The 19,497-nt window shown below is 43.0% G+C and overlaps 1 protein-coding gene across 3 annotated transcripts in view; it reads left to right on the top strand.

Annotated features, from left to right (window-relative positions):
• Positions 1 to 19,497, top strand: part of LRP8 (LDL receptor related protein 8) — a 192,342-nt gene that overhangs the window by 87,499 nt on the left and 85,346 nt on the right. For all 3 annotated transcript variants that reach the window (XM_073563708.1, XM_073563707.1, XM_073563709.1), the window contains one exon: positions 6,200 to 6,328. In XM_073563708.1, the coding sequence (XP_073419809.1) occupies positions 6,200 to 6,328 (129 nt within the window). The remainder of the gene's footprint in view (positions 1 to 6,199; positions 6,329 to 19,497) is intronic.

The following is a 19,497-nucleotide window of genomic DNA, read 5'->3' as shown; positions in this document are numbered from 1 at the left end:
GTCTGCGTCGCGTCAAGGTCGGGGCTCTGCCTCTGTCTGCGTCGCGTCAAGGTCGGGGCTCTGCCTCTGTCTGCGTCGCGTCAAGGTCGGGGCTCTGCCTCTGTCTGCGTCGCGTCAAGGTCGGGGCTCTGCCTCTGTCTGCGTCGCGTCAAGGTCGGGGCTCTGCCTCTGTCTGCGTCGCGTCAAGGTCGGGGCTCTGCCTCTGTCTGCGTCGCGTCAAGGTCGGGGCTCTGCCTCTGTCTGCGTCGCGTCAAGGTCGGGGCTCTGCCTCTGTCTGCGTCGCGTCAAGGTCGGGGCTCTGCCTCTGTCTGCGTCGCGTCAAGGTCGGGGCTCTGCCTCTGTCTGCGTCGCGTCAAGGTCGGGGCTCTGCCTCTGTCTGCGTCGCGTCAAGGTCGGGGCTCTGCCTCTGTCTGCGTCGCGTCAAGGTCGGGGCTCTGCCTCTGTCTGCGTCGCGTCAAGGTCGGGGCTCTGCCTCTGTCTGCGTCGCGTCAAGGTCGGGGCTCTGCCTCTGTCTGCGTCGCGTCAAGGTCGGGGCTCTGCCTCTGTCTGCGTCGCGTCAAGGTCGGGGCTCTGCCTCTGTCTGCGTCGCGTCAAGGTCGGGGCTCTGCCTCTGTCTGCGTCGCGTCAAGGTCGGGGCTCGGCCTCTGTCTGTGTCGCGTCAAGGTCGGGGCTCGGCCTCTGTCTGTGTCACGTCAAGTTTGGGGCTCGGCCTCTGTCTGCGTCACGTCAAGGTCGGGGCTCGGCCTCTGCGTTGCGTCAATGTGGCAGCTCATCAGGGCCGTCTATTATCTATTCTTTTATTTCTAAACACTGTTTTTCTTTTACTTTGTATCCCCGTTCATACTGCACCCTCACTCACAAATGATACACCATTTGAAAGGTAAACTTGCCCCCTTCAGCAAGAAAATAGCTAAACAAACCACACATCCACGATTTGATCACAAAATACAGTTTAAACATTAATTTTCATAAACCTGCAGTAAGAAAAATGACCTGCAGGTGGCACCTCAACCGGAAAACGTTTTTTGGCTTCTACTTATCAAACCAATTTAGTGTAATATCAATCTACATATATAAATACCTGTCTGTGTTCATCAGCTCATGAAATACATTTACATTTGACCAGCTTGCTTTTTCTGACATTGCCTGTGCCCCTGACAACCAATGTGCGAAAATTTTGCACAGGCCAAGGTAGTCTTATATTATATTATTAGTTTATTGCTGCGTGACACAGCATAACCACTTCACACCGCGCAAGTAGCACATACCCGCCACCTCCAGTTGCTTTTTCAGATATTTGAGAAGCTTGCCAGATGAAATATATAATGCTTTGTCCTTGAAAAAAAGTTTTAATGGGGTCTTCCACTTTATTTTTATATTGTGAACAGACTCCACAAAGTTTAGGAAACTTAAATAATTAAAAAAATATATTTACTTTTTGATCTATCACCACATTGCCCCATTGCGCTCACTTGCTTTGCATGACTGCTGCAATCAAACCCTTTCTCAAAGGTGACCAATGTGTCATTGCTGTGGCCAGTGATTGGCTGCAGTGGTCATGAGCTGTCACCGCTAGAACGGTAAGGCCAAATTCACATGAGGAATGAGCGTGGCTTTAGTGAGAGGAAGGATCATTAGTAGTGAGTTGCAGTAGTTCAGTCCGTGATCTGCAAGTTCCAAATAACTTTTTTCTGTTGCCATAAGAGTTTAGCCTTCAGCCATTATGTAGATGACGCGTGCTGTCGCACTCCGTATGGTGTCTTCACACGCTGTAGCATGCTGTATTTCTGGGAGCTATGTCAGCAAGGCTGTGATATTAATGTAATGCTTGTCCTGGATGCTCAGCACTGCGGTATATGGTTTTACGAGGGTATTACAGAAGGAATTTAAATTCCTACATCTTACCTGCTGCTGGAGCCGCGCAGTGAAGAAATGTGCTCCCAGAATAGTAATGACAGGGGCAGATTATCTGGACCTCTTTGCTCCTTTATGACCTTGCACAAGTCACCTTTTTACCAATCTGCATAAACTGATCATATATTGCTGATCATTGCATTCAAATAAGGAGGATAGTGGTGAATTGAACAAACTGCGGTCACACAACGATGTCATATCCTAATGGTAGGATGATCTTAAAAGGCAATCTGTCATTAGTGGGGTTTTTTTTCTATGTAATCGGACACTAGCATGATGTAGGGTCTGAGTCCCTGATTCCAGTGATGCCATTTGCTGTCATTTTCACGCAATCTTTGTTTTCTCTGCTGCAGATGTAGCAGTGCTCAGAATGCTGAGCCTCGTATAATCCCGCCCACGTCACTGATTGGCAATTTTCTGTCACTGTACAGTGCACCTAGAAGGCTGCCAATCAGTGGTGTGGGCGGGGTCACACAGTGTAGTTGACTAGGAGACACGAGACTCCTAGTCCTGTAGTGATAATTTCCTACTGAAAAAAACACTGATCTTATTGTAACGGCAACACACAACCTAGTAAGTGACACATTGCTGGAATAGGGGTCCCTGCCCCTACATCATGCAGGTTTGAGATTACATAGTGATAACCTGTTAACAAATTCCCTTTAAATTTTCATTTTCATGTCTGAAATAAAAGCCAGCTGCAGTAAGAAGCACCGCAATTTTTTTTTTTTTTTAACCGGTTCATTGCATTTTTTATTGATTTGGTATATTTTAGGCTACCTGTATGCGACAAAGCAAAGAGGTGACATATATTTTACGCCAGAATTACATAAAAATTCTAATGGAAATCTAATAAATGTATTGGACCTGACCCTCTCAATAAGCTTGACTTAAAAAAAATAAATAAATAAATAAATTTTTATATATATATAGGAGGATTGGTTTTAATAAATATATATATATATATATATATATATATATATATATATATATATATATATATATATTAAAACCAATCCTCCTGGATCTGCCCTAAGAGGCCACCAGGGACCGACTGGAGTTGTGAGAAAGGGAGGGTAAGGCTCGAGATACATTTATAAATTAATGTATCTCGATTCTTGAGCCTTACCTTCCCTTTCTCACAACTCCAGTCGGTCCCTGGTGGCCTCTTAGGGCAGATCCAGGAGGATGATTCTGTCTTCTGTCTGATACCGGTGATACTTGTTGTCAGCATGCGAGGACCACACTGTGTTGCTATTTAAAAAAAAAGCTGTCGGGAGGTTTTTCTTGGTTTGTGAGATACCAGAGGGACCTGTCAGATCGGGAATCAAATGATGAGAAAATCTGCTACTACACCCATTACGTCTATGGTGAAAATACAGTTCTAAGATTCTTATAATGTCCTCGGGTGTCACAAAATAATTACATTATTATTCAGGGTCGGACTGGCCTGGCAAGGTACTGGGAGAATCCACGGTTGGCTCTTGGCTGTGGGAAGGAGAGGGGGATAAGAAGAAAAATAATAATGTATCTTAATTTTTAACATGTTTTATTAGTATTATTTTTATTATATGTCAAAAACTAAAAAACATTTTTTTTTTTTTTTTTTTTTTTGCATTATGCACCAAAATAGAGCCCTAAATAATGCATCAGGATTTAAGATGACGCTGAAGTTACTGCACCAAATTTATTAAGACGGGCTATTTTGTAGCTCAAATTTTTGGTGTAAAAATGTACACGATTCCGAGCATTCCTTGAGCATCTGATTTTCACCTACGTGTACTATCTGTGTTTTTCACATATAGCACGTGCACCTTTGACAGTCTATAGGGCCATTCACATGTCTGTGATTTTTTTGATGAAAATTGTGGAGACATGTTCTATTTTTGATTCAAGGGTCGGATCAAAATCTGCAATGCAAGTTAAAGGATCCGTGAAAAAAATCTGACTGCACTTGGATGACTTCAGAGTGTGGTCCAAATTTCACGGGATGTCACAAAGGCGAAGCTGGAGAATTTTTTTTTTTTTATTATTATGTCTCTATGTACGAGAAAACCTGATGATGACACTGGAACCAAACTCTGCTGAACATATTTGGTTTGTTTTTCTCCTACGTGAAAAATAACCCTGAAACCTGAATGAAGTACTTGAGTTATTTTAAAAATGTTTAATAAAAAAAAAAAAATCTGAATGTGACCTAAGGCCATATTAACATGTCCTGCGTTTGTTCCACTCCTGATTTTGCCTTACAAATACTGATGGAAAATACTGAATGTGTGAATGTGGCCTGACGCTGAGAATGGCACTGGGAGCTGAGACAGCGGAAGTGCTCTGCCCGATATGGATTCACTTGTGTTCTTCTAACCTACACACACGTAATCTGTCTGGTGTGGGGTACAATGAGTGAGCTGAGCGATTCCCTACAAGTAAAAAAGTATTGCCCCTGATGGTGTCCATATGATTTAATCCAAAATTTAATTCGGCTCATGTAGATTTTTTTTTTTTCTCCACCAATATGGAGCAATATGGTTTACGTGGTAGGATTATAGGTTGGATGTGGAGTATAACATGTCAGAAACTGAAATTGGTTGTTGCATCATTTTGGATAACATGGCAGTAAGAACAAAGTTTATTCTACACTAGATTGTGGCCCGATTCTAACGCATCGGGTATTCTAGAATATATATACAGTTTATTTTTGAAGATTTAATAATAATCAATAATGCACCCCCCAATCCTGGTATGCATGGTTCTCTCACCCCCAATCCTGATATGCATGCCACCCCTCAACCCCCTAACCTGATATGCATGGTCCTCTCACCCCCCAATCCTCGTATGCATGGTCCTCTTACCCCCCTTTTGGGGTATGCATGGTCCCCTCACCCCTCAATCCTGGTATGCATGGTCCTCTCACCCCCCAATCCTGGTATGCATGGTCCTCTCACCCCCCAATCCTGGTATTCGTGGTCCTCTCACCCCCCAATCCTGGTATGCATGGTCCTCTTACCCCCCTTTTGGGGTATGCATGGTCCCCTCACCCCTCAATCCTGGTATGCATGGTCCTCTTACCCCCTTTTGGGGTATCCATGGTCCCCTCACCCTCCTATCCTGGTATGCATGGTCTCCTCACGCCCCTTTCCTGGTATGCATGGTCCTCGTCGGCGCCAGCAGGAAGCCGCCGACGAGAAATGGACCAGGCCGATCTTGCGCGATCAACGATAGCCAGCGGGGGAGCCGGTCGGAGGTAAGTGTCACATGTAGCGATATTGCTAGCAATATCGCTATAACGTCACAAAATCGGTGATGCTTTAGCGATATTGCTAGCGATATCGCTATGTGTAAAGCCCCCTTTAGAACAGTATTTTTTACTAGTAGGCAGGCACTTTAATTGGCTGTAGATCGGTGGGAGTCCAGGTCCTGAGAATCCTATCGAACAACTCTGCAGGCTGGAGCACGCAGCAGGGTAGGAATAATGGGCGCCCTAATATTCAGTGCAAAACTAGCCATGTGCGTTTATTGAAATGCCTCCATAGCTCAAAGGGGAAAAAATAATCTAATAAGGACGCTACATTATTTGATATTTTTGCACCCCCCTTTCTTGGTATGCATGGTCCCCTCACTCCCCTTTCCGTGTAGCCGCGACCAATCAGCAACGCGGCCCTGTAGAAAAATAATATTAAAAAAAAAGTTATTCTCACCTTCCGACGGCCTCCTGTCTTCTTTCCACGCGCCCGGCCTCGCGTTCCCAGTAATGCTTTGCGGCTTAGACCGCTGATGACATTGGTCTTCTTTCTCGCTCTCGCGAGAGTGACGTCTGTCTTCTTTCTCGCTCTCGTGAGAGTGACGTCATCAGCGGTCTAAGTCGCAAAACATTACTGGGAACGCGAGGCCGGGAGCGTGGAAAGCAGACAGGAGGCCGTCGGAAGGTGAGAATAACTTTTTTAATTTTAATTCTCTTTTTTACAGATTAAGGCCTGCGCCTGCCGCTGATTGGTTGCGGCCTGGCGGGGGCCTGGCGGCCGCGATCAATCAGCAGCCCGTGATTTAGTTGAGGGAATATATGTTTTTAGTAAATGTTTGGCTTTTGTTGACCAGCTAAAGGTCTTCTCTTCCAATTCTTTATTGAGGATCCGTCACATCATACGTTTCTCAGGTACAGTGTTCTGGACCTGGTTTGCTCTGTTGTACTATGGATTACAACTGGGTCTAGATCTTGAATATTTTTTGATCTTTTTTCTTATGTATAAGATATTCTATCTCTGACTGGTCCTTGTTCCTCTTGCAGCTAAAACAACCTGCGCAGAGACCGACTTCACCTGTGACAATGGCCACTGTGTCTCAGCTCGTTGGAAGTGTGACGGTGAGGAGGAATGTCCTGATGGAAGTGATGAATCTGAGGCCACCTGCAGTTACAGTGAGTATGCTTGGGGGGTTGTTAAATGGTAGTCCATCCCATCCATAGGAGATATTGGCCCCATTAACGGTTAAAGTGTAACTGTCGGTTTAATTTTCTTTTACATAAAATAGTATATGTGAAAATAAAAAAAACTTTTTGAATAGAGAAAAATCTTTTTTTTTCTCCTCTTGGACTGATTTTTCCTAATTAATATTCAATTCACAGGTGGAATCTGGCTTCTGTGAACACAAAGCTTCCCATTACTATGATAGATGACAGTTGGTGCTCATAAAGTTCTATGTTGACCAGTAACTGTCATTCCATGAGAACTTGCTGCAGAATGTCTGTCTGCCTCTATCTCTTTCCTAGAATGTCTGTGTTCCTCTAGCTCCTCCCTAAAATGTTTGTGTTCCTCTAGCTCCTCCCTAGAATGTCTGTGTTCCTCTAGCTCCTCCCTAGAATGTTTGTCTCTGCCTCTAGCTCCTCCCTAGAATGTCTCTCTGCCTCCAACTCCTTCCTAGAATGTCTCTCTGCCTCTAGCTCCTCCCTAGAATGTCTCTCTGCCTCTAGCTCCTCCCTAGAATGTCTCTCTGCCTCTAGTTCCTCCCTAGAATGTCTCTCTGCCTCTAGTTCCTCCCTAGAATGTCTCTCTGCCTCTAGTTCCTCCCTAGAATGTGTCTCTGCCTCTAGCTCCTCCCTAGAATGTCTCTCTGCCTCCAACTCCTCCCTAGAATGTCTGTCTCTGCCTCTAGCTCCTCCCTAGAATGTCTGTCTCTGCCTCTAGCTCCTCTCTCCTCCATAGAATTATAAAAGCACCAACTGTCATCACCTATTCAGTGATGGGCAAATCTGTCTTCGCTCAAAACAGATTTTACCCTTGAAATGAGTGAAAGATCTACCCAGGTAGAAAGGAGATTTGGTATCAGTGCCTTCTCCTCAAGGCCAAATGGAACCAACAAAATATTGGACCTTTAGCGCTGCTCACCCTCAGATAATTGTCCATGTTTTTTTTTGTTTGGTTTTTTTTAAATCCTCCGATCTGATTCTTATGATAAACCCCGTTTGGTTTTCCCTTTTATGTTTTGATCTTTTGTACTTTTCACTCCGGCTAATCAGTGTGGAAAGGGCAAACATGAATGTCTAGCCTCGCGGTGTCGGATAATGTCTGATTCCTCGCTGTCCTGGAGCCGTGGGTCACGGCAGCAGATTCGGAGCAGATAATTCCCACGCTATTTCACGCATCGCAGCAGCCGTTCTCCGAGTTTCTCCTCCATCACACAATCTTTTGCATCAGAGCCGCCGAATCTGCAAGATCAGTTTTTTGGCGTTTTTTGTGATGCGTTTATTTGCCCTAATAACAATGGCTGAGACTTACATTATCGGTGCGAAGAGCGGCCTCGATGTTTCCGAGACTGTAATTAATCTGACATCTGTCTCCGGGACGCAGATCTGATCATAGACCCATCTCTTTAAATCTCTGGAGTCTTGGTGGGGGAAGGGTGGACTTCATAGAAAAATAGCAATTGTTTGTTTTTTTCCTTGAGAATATTGTTGGCGATGATGATGATGATAAAATGTCAGCGTCCCCCTGAGATGGAAGGTAACGTTTGTAATTTCAAAACACATTTCTTCTCTGGAGAGTTGCGCTGTACAATTATAGAAATCGAGGCTGATGACACACGAGCAGGACTCCTCCGTGATCTTCACTGGGTATGTTATTGCTCAATGACCCCATTTTGTACGGAGTCTTATTTCCGCCATATATAGAGCAATTCAACTGTCTCTTTGTATTACGGAGAGGACAACCTACCCCATACCCTTCCTTGTAATATGAGGCTATTTAAGGACTCCATATAGAGGCCAAGTCACAAAAATGACTTCTTACATTATTTACTGTAGGTGATGCTTTCTACTTACAGTCCCCACCTCGCCTACTGCAGAACCCCTTTCCAAAAAACAAGGGGACGTCCACACGGGACGAAAAATCTGCAGCAGAATGAGCAGTGGCATAGAAATTGACCTGCGGAGCGAATTTTAAAATCCAAAGCGCGTCAATTTCTTATGCTGCGTATTTCACGCGATCTTTTGTAAGTTCCGAGGCAAGTCAATGGGCCTTTGCGTTTAATCCTCCTCTCCTTGATTGCTTAATTCATATATTTCATAAGTTGAAAAGGACATTGGTCAAGAAAGGTGGAACTTTATGGGCTCATTATCTATTGCTCGATTTATTTATTATAGATGGAACGTTCACATTGATTAACCCTTTTCTGACATCGCCAAGATCATCTCCACCCACTTTTGACAGTGGTTGGAGAGGATCCTGAGACCTACTTGAGCGCTCCTGCTTCTGACAGTTGCAGCAGGAAACCTTAAGGAGAAGGCAGAAATGGTTTATCCACCGCTTCTGCCTTCCCATTTGTTATTTACATTAAGGTCTATGTAGTGAATATGCGCAATCGACATTGCCAGTGCTTCCATTGAACCCTGTGAGCACTGAACATTGGGTCTCTGCCGGGCACAACAGAGCTTCTGGGTCTCACACCCAGTCACAGTGAAAAGTGGAATAAGGAAAAAAAAAAACTATAATGTATTGGTATGTGTGTGTGTGTGTGTGTGTGTGTGTGTGTGTGTGTGTGTGTGTGTGTGTGTGTGTGTGTGTGCGTGCGCGCGCGCGCATTTATGACACTGAAAAAAAAGGAACCTCCCCTAGGTGTGTGTGTGTATATGTATGTATGTATGTGTGTGTATATATATATATATATATATGTGTGTGTGTGTGTGTATATATATATATATATATATATATATATATATATATATATATAATATGAGAGAGAGATATAGATAGATATCGGACCCAAAGAGTGGTCGTAAATGGCTGAACATCCAGTTGGAAGAATGTCTCAAGTGGGGTACCACAGGGCTCTGTCCTGGGCCCTGTATTGTTCAACATCTTTATCAACGATTTAGATGAAGGAATTGAGGGTAAACTGATTAAATTTAATGATGACACAAAGCTAGGAGGGATAGCTAATACTAGAGAAGAGAGAAAGAGGATTCAAAAAGATATAAATAAACTGGAGAAGTGGGCAGCAACTAACAGAATGCTTTTTAACAGGGAGAAATGCAAAGTATTACATCTGGGCAATAAAAATGAAAAAAGCATATACAGAATGGGAGGAATAGGGCTAAGCAACAGCACATGTGAAAAAGACTTGGGTATACTAATAGATCACAGACTGAATATGAGTCAACAGTGTGATGCAGCAGCAAAAAAGGCAAATGCAATTCTAGGATGTATTAACAGAAGCATACAGTCTAGATCACGTGAACTCATTATTTCCCTCTACTCCTCTTTGGTCAGACCTCATCTGGAATATTGTGTCCAGTTTTGGGCACCACATTTTAAAAAAGACATCAACAAACTGGAGCAAGTTCAGAAAAGAGCGACCAGAATGGTGACCGGTCTGCAAACCCTGTCTTATGAGGAAAGGTTGCAGAATTTGGGAATGTTTAGTTTGCAAAAGAGAAGACTGAGAGGAGACCTAATAGCTGTCTACAAATATCTAAAGGGCTGTCACATTGTAGAAGGATCAACTTTATTCTCATTTGCACAAGGAAAGACTAGAAGCAATGGGATGAAACTGAATGGGAGGAGACACTAATTAGATATTAGAAAAAACATTTTGACAGAGTGATCTATGAGTGGAACAAGCAGCCACGAGAAGTGGTGAGTTCTCCTTCAATGGAAGTCTTCAAACAGAGGCTGGACAGACATCTGACTGGGATGATTTAGCGAATCCTGCTTTGAGCAGGGGGTTGGACCAGATGGCCCAGGAGGTCCCTTCCAACTATATATATCTATATATATATATATATATATATATATATATATATATATATATATATATATATATATATATATATATATATGTGTGTGTGTGTATTTATTATATTCTCAACACTTTTTAGTTTGCACACATTGGATATCCAAAAATATAGGTTATTTAGTGTACAATGTGAATAATAATAAATTTTATTTCTATAACGCTGACATATTCCGCAGCACTTTACATTTCAGAGGGGATTTGTACAGACAATAGACATTACAGCATAACAATAATCACATAGACTATAACAAATACCAAGAGGAATGAGGGCCCTGCTCGCAAGCTTACAGTCTGAGGAAAGGGGTAGACACGAAAGGTGGGTGGTAACAGTTGCCCTGATTGTATGGACCAGCCATAATGTTAAGTGTGTAACAGTACAGACACAGAGGGCTAATGGATGCATAAAGCATGTGGGAACATGATGTGGGGAACCTGGTTATGGTAAAACTTTTGGCTGTGCCACACAGGGATAGATTAGGTTAATGTGTTGAGGCGATAGGCCAATCTGAATAAATGAGTTTTCAGGGCACGCTTAAAATTGTGGGGATTGGGGACTAATCGTATTGACCTGGGAAGTGCATTCCAAAGAATTGGCGCAGCACGTGTATAGTCTTGGAGACGGAGTGGGAAGTTCTGATTATTGAGGATGCTAACCTCAGGTCATCAGCAGAACGGAGGGCGCGGGTAGGGTGGTATACTGAAACAAGGGAGGAGATGTAGGGTGGTGCTGAGCCATGGAGGGCTTTGTGGGTGAGGGTAATAAGTTTGTACTGGATTCTGGAGTGGATGGGTAGCCAGTGTAATGACTGGCACAAGGTAGAGGCATCGGTGTAACGATTGGTGAGGAATATGATCCTGGCTGCAGCATTCAAGACAGATTGGAGGGGGGAGAGTTTGGTAAGAGGGAGACCGATTAGAAGAGAGTTACAATAGTCGAGACGAGAATGAATAAGAGAAACAGTAAGAGTTTTTGCAGAGTCAAAAGTAAGAAAAGGTCGAATTCTAGAAATGTTTTTGAGGTGCAGATAACAAGAGCGAGCCAGTGATCGTATGTTGGGGGCAAAGGAAAGCTCGGAGTCAAGTATGACCCCAAGACAGCGGGCATGTTGCTGGGGAGTAATAGTGGAACCACACACAGAAATAGCAATGTCGGGTATAGGTACATTAGTAGAGGGAGGAAACACCAGGAGTTCAGTCTTTGACAGGTTCAGTTTCAGATATAGTGAGGACATGATATTAGACACAGCGTTTAGACAATCGCCGGTGTTTTCTAGAAAGGCTGGCGTGATGTCAGGAGAAGAAGCGTATAATTGTGTGTCGTCAGTAGAGTTGAGCGATACCGTCCGATACTTCAAAGTATCGTATCGGATGGTATCGGCCGATCTTTAAAAAAAGTATCGGTATCGCCGATTCCGATACCGGAAGTCCCATTCAAGTCTATGGGACTTCCGGTATCGGAATAAGAAAAACCCTTTCCTGCCCTTGTACAGCCTCTCTGGGGTCTGTACGGGCCTTTCGGGGGGCTGTGCCGGCCTGCCAGGGGGTCTGTGCAGGCTCCGGTGGTCTGTGCCGGCCTGCCGGTGGTCTGTGCAGGCTCCGGGGGGCTGTGCCGGCCTGCCGGGGGGCTGTGCCGGCCTGCCGGGGGGCTGTGCAGGCTCCGGGGGGCTGTGCCGGCCTGCCGGGGGGCTGTGCCGGCCTGCCGGGGGGCTGTGCCGGCCTGCCGGGGGGCTGTGCAGGCTCCGGGGGTCTGTGCAGGCATCGTCCGATGGGACTACAAGTCCCATCGGGCGATGCCTGCTACCATGACAGTGATTGACACATTAGCCAATGATGGGACAGTAGTAGTCCCATCATCCGGCTAATGTGTTAAATGTAAAAAAAAAAAAAAAAATTACATGCTACATACATACAACATGCATACTACATACATGCTACATTCATACTACATACTACATACATGCTACATTCATACTACATAAATACTACATGCAACATACATACTACATATATACTACATGCATGCTACATACATACTGCATGCTACATACATACCACATATATACTACATACATACTACATGCATGCTACATGCATGCTACATGCTACATACATAACACATATATACTACATGCATGCTACATACATACTACATGCTACATACTACATATATACTACATGCATGCTACATACTACATGCTACATACATACTACATATATACTACATGCATGCTACATACATACTGCATGCTACATGCATGCTACATACATACTACATACATACTACATGCTACATATATACTACATATATACTACATACATACTACATACATACTACATGCATGCTACATACATGCTACATACATACCACATACATAACACATATATACTACATGCATGCTGCATACATACTACATGCTACATACATACCATATACATACTACATGCATGCTACATACATACTACATGCATGCTACATACATACTACATGCTACATACATACTACATATATACTACATGCATGCTACATACATACTACATGCTACATACATACTACATATATACTACATACATGCTACATACATACTACATATATACTACATGCATGCTACATACATACTACATGCATGCTACATACATACTACATGCTACATACATACCACATACATACTACATATATACTACATGCATGCTACATACATACTGCATGCTACATGCATGCTACATGCATGCTACATACATACTACATACATACTACATGCTACATACATACCACATATATACTACATACATACAATACATTCATACAATACATACATAGACATACAGTACATATAACATAGAGTAACATACTTACCAATACTTGTCACATTGTTCCCCGAAGCCATTGTCTTTTCCGGAATAAATATTAACATAACAAACCACAAAAATACTCACCCACGATCCGAAGCAGTCCACGAGTGTGTCCCATGACGATCTTGGGTAGAGAACTGCAGCATCAGCTGTTGCTGCCGTTCTCTACGGGCTGCAGGAATCCAATGACGGAAGGTAGGTATCCTTCCGCACTGTATTCCTCCGCCACTTAAAAAAAAAAAAAAGTCCCTAGTCTCACTTTATGCCATTGCTGTGTGGGAAATTCCCACGCAGCAATGGCATAAAGTGAGACTAGGGACTTTTTTTTTTTTAAGTGGCGGAGGAATACAGTGCGGAAGGATACCTACCTTCCGTCATTGGATTCCTGCAGCCCGTAGAGAACGGCAGCATCATCTGATGCTGCAGTTCTCTACCCAAGATCGTCGTGGGACACACTCGTGGACTGCTTCGGATCGTGGGTGAGTATTTTTGTGGTTTGTTATGTTAATATTTATTCCGGAAAAGACAATGGCTTCGGGGAACAATGTGACAAGTATTGGTAAGTATGTTACTCTATGTTATATGTACTGTATGTCTATGTATGTATTGTATGAATGTATTGTATGTATGTAGTATATATGTGGTATGTATGTAGCATGTAGTATGTATGTAGCATGCATGTAGCATGTAGTATGTATGTAGCATGCATGTAGTATATATGTAGTATGTATGTAGCATGCATGTAGTATATATGTAGCATGTATGTAGTATGTATGTAGTATGTATGTAGCATGCATGTAGTATATATGTAGTATGTATGTAGCATGTAGTATGTATGTAGTATGTATGTAGTATGTATGTGGTATGTATGTAGCATGTAGTATGTATGTAGCATGCATGTAGTATATATGTAGTATGTATGTAGCATGTAGTATGTATGTAGTATGTATGTAGCATGTATGTATGTAGCATGTAGTATGTATGTAGCATGCATGTAGTATGTATGTAGTATGTATGTGGTATGCATGTAGCATGCATGTAGCATGCATGTAGTATGTATGTAGCATGTATGTAGCATGCATGTAGTATGTATGTAGCATGCATGTAGTATGTATGTAGTATGTATGTAGTATGTATGTAGCATGCAGTATGTATGTAGCATGTATGTAGTATGTATGTAGTATATATGTAGTATGTATGTAGCATGCATGTAGTATGTAGCATGCATGTAGTATGTAGCATGCATGTAGTATGTATGTAGCATGTATGTAGTATGTATGTAGTATGTATGTAGCATGCATGTAGTATGTATGTAGCATGCATGTAGTATATATGTAGTATGTATGTAGCATGCATGTAGTATGTATGTAGTATGTATGTAGTATGTATGTAGCATGCATGTAGTATGTATGTAGCATGTATGTAGTATATATGTAGTATGTATGTAGCATGCATGTAGTATGTAGCATGCATGTAGTATGTATGTAGCATGCATGTAGTATGTATGTAGCATGTATGTAGTATGTATGTAGCATGTATGTAGTATGTATGTAGCATGTAGTATGTATGTAGCATGCATGTAGTATGTATGTAGTATTATTTTTTTTTTTTTTTTTAACATTTAACACATTAGCCGGATGATGGGACTACTACTGTCCCATCATTGGCTAATGTGTCAATCACTGTCATGGTAGCAGGCATCGCCCGATGGGACTTGTAGTCCCATCGGACGATGCTTGCACAGACCCCCGGACATCAGCACAGCCCCCCGGCAGGCCGGCACAGCCCCCCGGCAGGCCGGTACAGACCCCCACAGGGTGCACAGCCCCCCGGCAGGCCGGTACAGACCCCCGGCAGGCCGGCACAGCCCCCCGGCAGGCCGGCACAGCCCCCCGGCAGGCCGGCAGAGACCCCCGGAAGGCCCGAAATGACGGCGCATCATGATGCGCACACACCGCGCATCATGATGACGTCAGGCCGTCAATCAACTGAACTTCCGATTCCGATGCCGAATTCCGATATTGAAAAAATATCGGAAGTCGGTATCGGAATTCCGATACAGCAAGTATCGGCCGATACCCGATACTTGCGGTATCGGAATGCTCAACACTAGTCGTCAGTAGTGTTGAGCATTCCGATACCGCAAGTATCGGGTATCGGCCGATACTTGCTGTATCGGAATTCCGATACCGACTTCCGATATTTTTTCAATATCGGAATTCGGCATCGGAATCGGAAGTTCAGTTGATTGACGGCCTGACGTCATCATGATGCGCGGTGTGTGCGCATCATGATACGCCGTCATTTCGGGCCTTCCGGGGGTCTCTGCCGGGGGGCTGTGTGGACTGCCCGGGGTCTGTACCGGCCTGCCGGGGGGCTGTGCACCCTGTGGGGGTCTGTACCGGCCTGCCGGGGGGCTGTGCCGGCCTGCCGGGGGGCTGTGCTGATGTCCGGGGGTCTGTGCAAGCATCATCCGATGGGACTACAAGTCCCATCGGGCGATGCCTGCTACCATGACAGTGATTGACACATTAGCCAATGATGGGACAGTAGTAGTCCCATCATCCGGCTAATGTGTTAAATGTTAAAAAAAAAAAAAAAAAAAATGCTACATACATACTACATGCATGCTACATACATACTACATGCTACATACATACTACATACATGCTACATACATACTACATACATGCTACATACATACTACATGCATGCTACATACATACTACATGCTACATACATACTACATGCATGCTACATACATACTACATGCATGCTACATACATACTACATATATACTACATACATACTACATACATGCTACATACATACTGCATGCTACATGCATGCTACATACATACTACATATATACTACATGCATGCTACATACATACTAAATGCTACATACATACTACATATATACTACATACATACTACATACATGCTACATACATACTGCATGCTACATACATACTACATACATACTACATACATACTACATGCATGCTACATACATACTACATGCATGCTACATACATACTACATGCATGCTACATGCATGCTACATACATACTACATGCTACATACATACCACATACATACTACATACATACTACATACTACATATATACTACATGCATGCTACATACATACTACATGCTACATACATACCACATACATACTACATACATACTACATACATACTACATGCTACATACATACTACATATATACTACATGCATGCTACATACATGCTACATACATACCACATACATACTACATACATACTACATACATACTACATGCTACATACATACTACATATATACTACATGCATGCTACATACATACTACATACCACATACATACCACATACATACTACATACATGCTACATATATACTACATGCATGCTACATACATACTACATATATACTACATGCATGCTACATACATACTACATGCTACATGCATGCTACATACATACTACATACATACTACATGCTACATACATACCACATATATACTACATACATACAATACATACATAGACATACAGTACATATAACATAGAGTAACATACTTACCAATACTTGTCACATTGTTCCCCGAAGCCATTGTCTTTTCCGGAATAAATATTAACATAACAAACCACAAAAATACTCACCCACGATCCGAAGCAGTCCACGAGTGTGTCCCACGACGATCTTGGGTAGAGAACTGCAGCATCAGATGATGCTGCCGTTCTCTACGGGCTGCAGGAATCCAATGACGGAAGGTAGGTATCCTTCCGCACTGTATTCCTCCGCCACTTAAAAAAAAAAAAGTCCCTAGTCTCACTTTATGCCATTGCTGCGTGGGAATTTCCCACACAGCAATGGCATAAAGTGAGACTAGGGACTTTTTTTTTTTTTTAAGTGGCGGAGGAATACAGTGCGGAAGGATACCTACCTTCCGTCATTGGATTCCTGCAGCCCGTAGAGAACGGCAGCAACAGCTGATGCTGCAGTTCTCTACCCAAGATCATCGTGGGACACACTCGTGGACTGCTTCGGATCGTGGGTGAGTATTTTTGTGGTTTGTTATGTTAATATTTATTCCGGAAAAGACAATGGCTTCGGGGAACAATGTGACAAGTATTGGTAAGTATGTTACTCTATGTTATATGTACTGTATGTCTATGTATGTATTGTATGAATGTATTGTATGTATGTAGTATATATGTGGTATGTATGTAGCATGTAGTATGTATGTAGCATGCATGTAGCATGCATGTAGCATGCAGTATGTATGTAGCATGCATGTAGTATATATGTAGTATGTATGTGGTATGTATGTAGCATGTAGTATGTATGTAGCATGCATGTAGTATGTATGTAGCATGCATGTAGTATATATGTAGTATGTATGTAGCATGTAGTATGTAGCATGCATGTAGTATATATGTAGTATGTATGTAGCATGTAGTATGTATGTAGCATGCATGTAGTATATATGTAGTATGTATGTAGCATGTAGTATGTATGTAGCATGCATGTAGTATGTATGTAGCATGCATGTAGTATGTATATGGTATGTATGTAGCATGTAGTATGTATGTAGCATGCATGTAGTATATATGTGTTATGTATGTGGTATGTATGTAGCATGCATGTAGCATGCATGTAGTATGTATGTAGTATGTATGTAGTATATATGTAGTATGTATGTAGCATGTAGTATGTATGTAGTATGTATGTAGCATGCATGTAGCATGCAGTATGTATGTAGCATGCATGTAGTATATATGTAGTATGTATGTAGCATGTAGTATGTAGCATGCATGTAGTATATATGTAGTATGTAGCATATAGTATGTATGTAGCATGCATGTAGTATATATGTGGTATGTATGTAGCATGCAGTATGTATGTAGCATGCATGTAGTATATATGTAGTATGTATGTTGCATGTAGTATTTATGTAGTATGAATGTAGCATGTATGTAGTATGTAGTATGAATGTAGCATGTATGTAGTATGCATGTTGTATGTATGTAGCATGTAATTTTTTTTTTTTTTTACATTTAACACATTAGCCGGATGATGGGACTACTACTGTCCCATCATTGGCTAATGTGTCAATCACTGTCATGGTAGCAGGCATCGCCCGATGGGACTTGTAGTCCCATCGGACGATGCCTGCACAGCCCCCCGGCAGGCCGGCACAGCCCCCCGGCAGGCCGGCACAGCCCCCCGGCAGGCCGGCACAGCCCCCCGGAGCCTGCACAGACCACCGGCAGGCCGGCACAAACCACCGGAGCCTGCACAGACCCCCTGGCAGGCCGGCACAGCCCCCCGAAAGGCCCGTACAGACCCCAGAGAGGCTGTACAAGGGCAGGAAAGGGTTTTTCTTATTCCGATACCGGAAGTCCCATAGACTTGAATGGGACTTCCGGTATCGGAATCGGCGATACCGATACTTTTTTTAAAGATCGGCCGATACCATCCGATACGATACTTTGAAGTATCGGACGGTATCGCTCAACTCTAGTCGTCAGCATAGAGATGGTACTGGAAACCAAATCTACTGATTGTTTGACCAATAGGGGCAGTGTACAAGGAGAAGAGGTGGGGGTCTAGGACCGATCCTTGGGGGACCCCAACAGTAAGGGGAAGGTGAGAGGAGGAGGAACTGGCAAAAGATACAGTAAAGGAGTGGTCGGAGAGATAGGAGGAGAACCAGGAGAGAACGGTGTCCTTGTGGCCAATGGAACGGAGCATAGTGAGGAGGAGCTGATGATCCACAGTGTCAAATGCTGCAGAGAGATCCAAGAGAATTAGCATGGAGTAGTGACCATTTGATTTAGCTATTAGTAGATCATTAGAGACATTAGTGAGGGCAGTTTCAGTAGAGTGTAAAGAGCGGAAACCGGATTGGAGAGGGTCGAGAACAGAGTTATCAAAGAGATAGCGGATAAGACGGGAGTGGACCAGGCGTTCCAGGAGTTTAGAGATGAAGGGAAGATTAGAGACAGGTCTATAGTTAGCGGCACAGTTTTGGTCAAGGGATGGCTTTTTAAGTAGTGGATGTATGACGGCATGCTTAAATGATATAAAATAATAATAAGAAGAATATAAAAAGTGAAAATAGGGCCAAGAAGAAAACAAAAAAACAAAAAAAAAAAAAAGAAGGTATAGACCTTCAAAATAATAAAATTTCTCCTGCTTAAAACAAGTTTTCATACAGCTATCCTGCTGGAAAAATAAAGTTACTTCTTTGAAATTGGAACGCGCAAAAAGGGGAGAAAAAAATTGTCCGTCATTTTCGTCATTAATGCCTTTTTCGTTAAGGGAGTACATTTTTAAAGTTTAAACTTGCATTTGATTGAACAAAAAACGCCTTCCAGCCTACCACACGCTGTTTTAGGCCACGTCATGGCTGTGTCTCAACTGCGCCGTCTGGCCTTA

Source organism: Dendrobates tinctorius, unplaced genomic scaffold, assembly GCF_039654945.1.
Source record: "Dendrobates tinctorius isolate UK_male_01 unplaced genomic scaffold, ASM3965494v1 ptg000396l, whole genome shotgun sequence".
Classification (NCBI taxonomy): Eukaryota; Metazoa; Chordata; class Amphibia; order Anura; family Dendrobatidae; genus Dendrobates; species Dendrobates tinctorius.
Note: the sequence above shows the minus strand (reverse complement) of the source record. Positions and strands in the feature narration are given on the sequence as shown.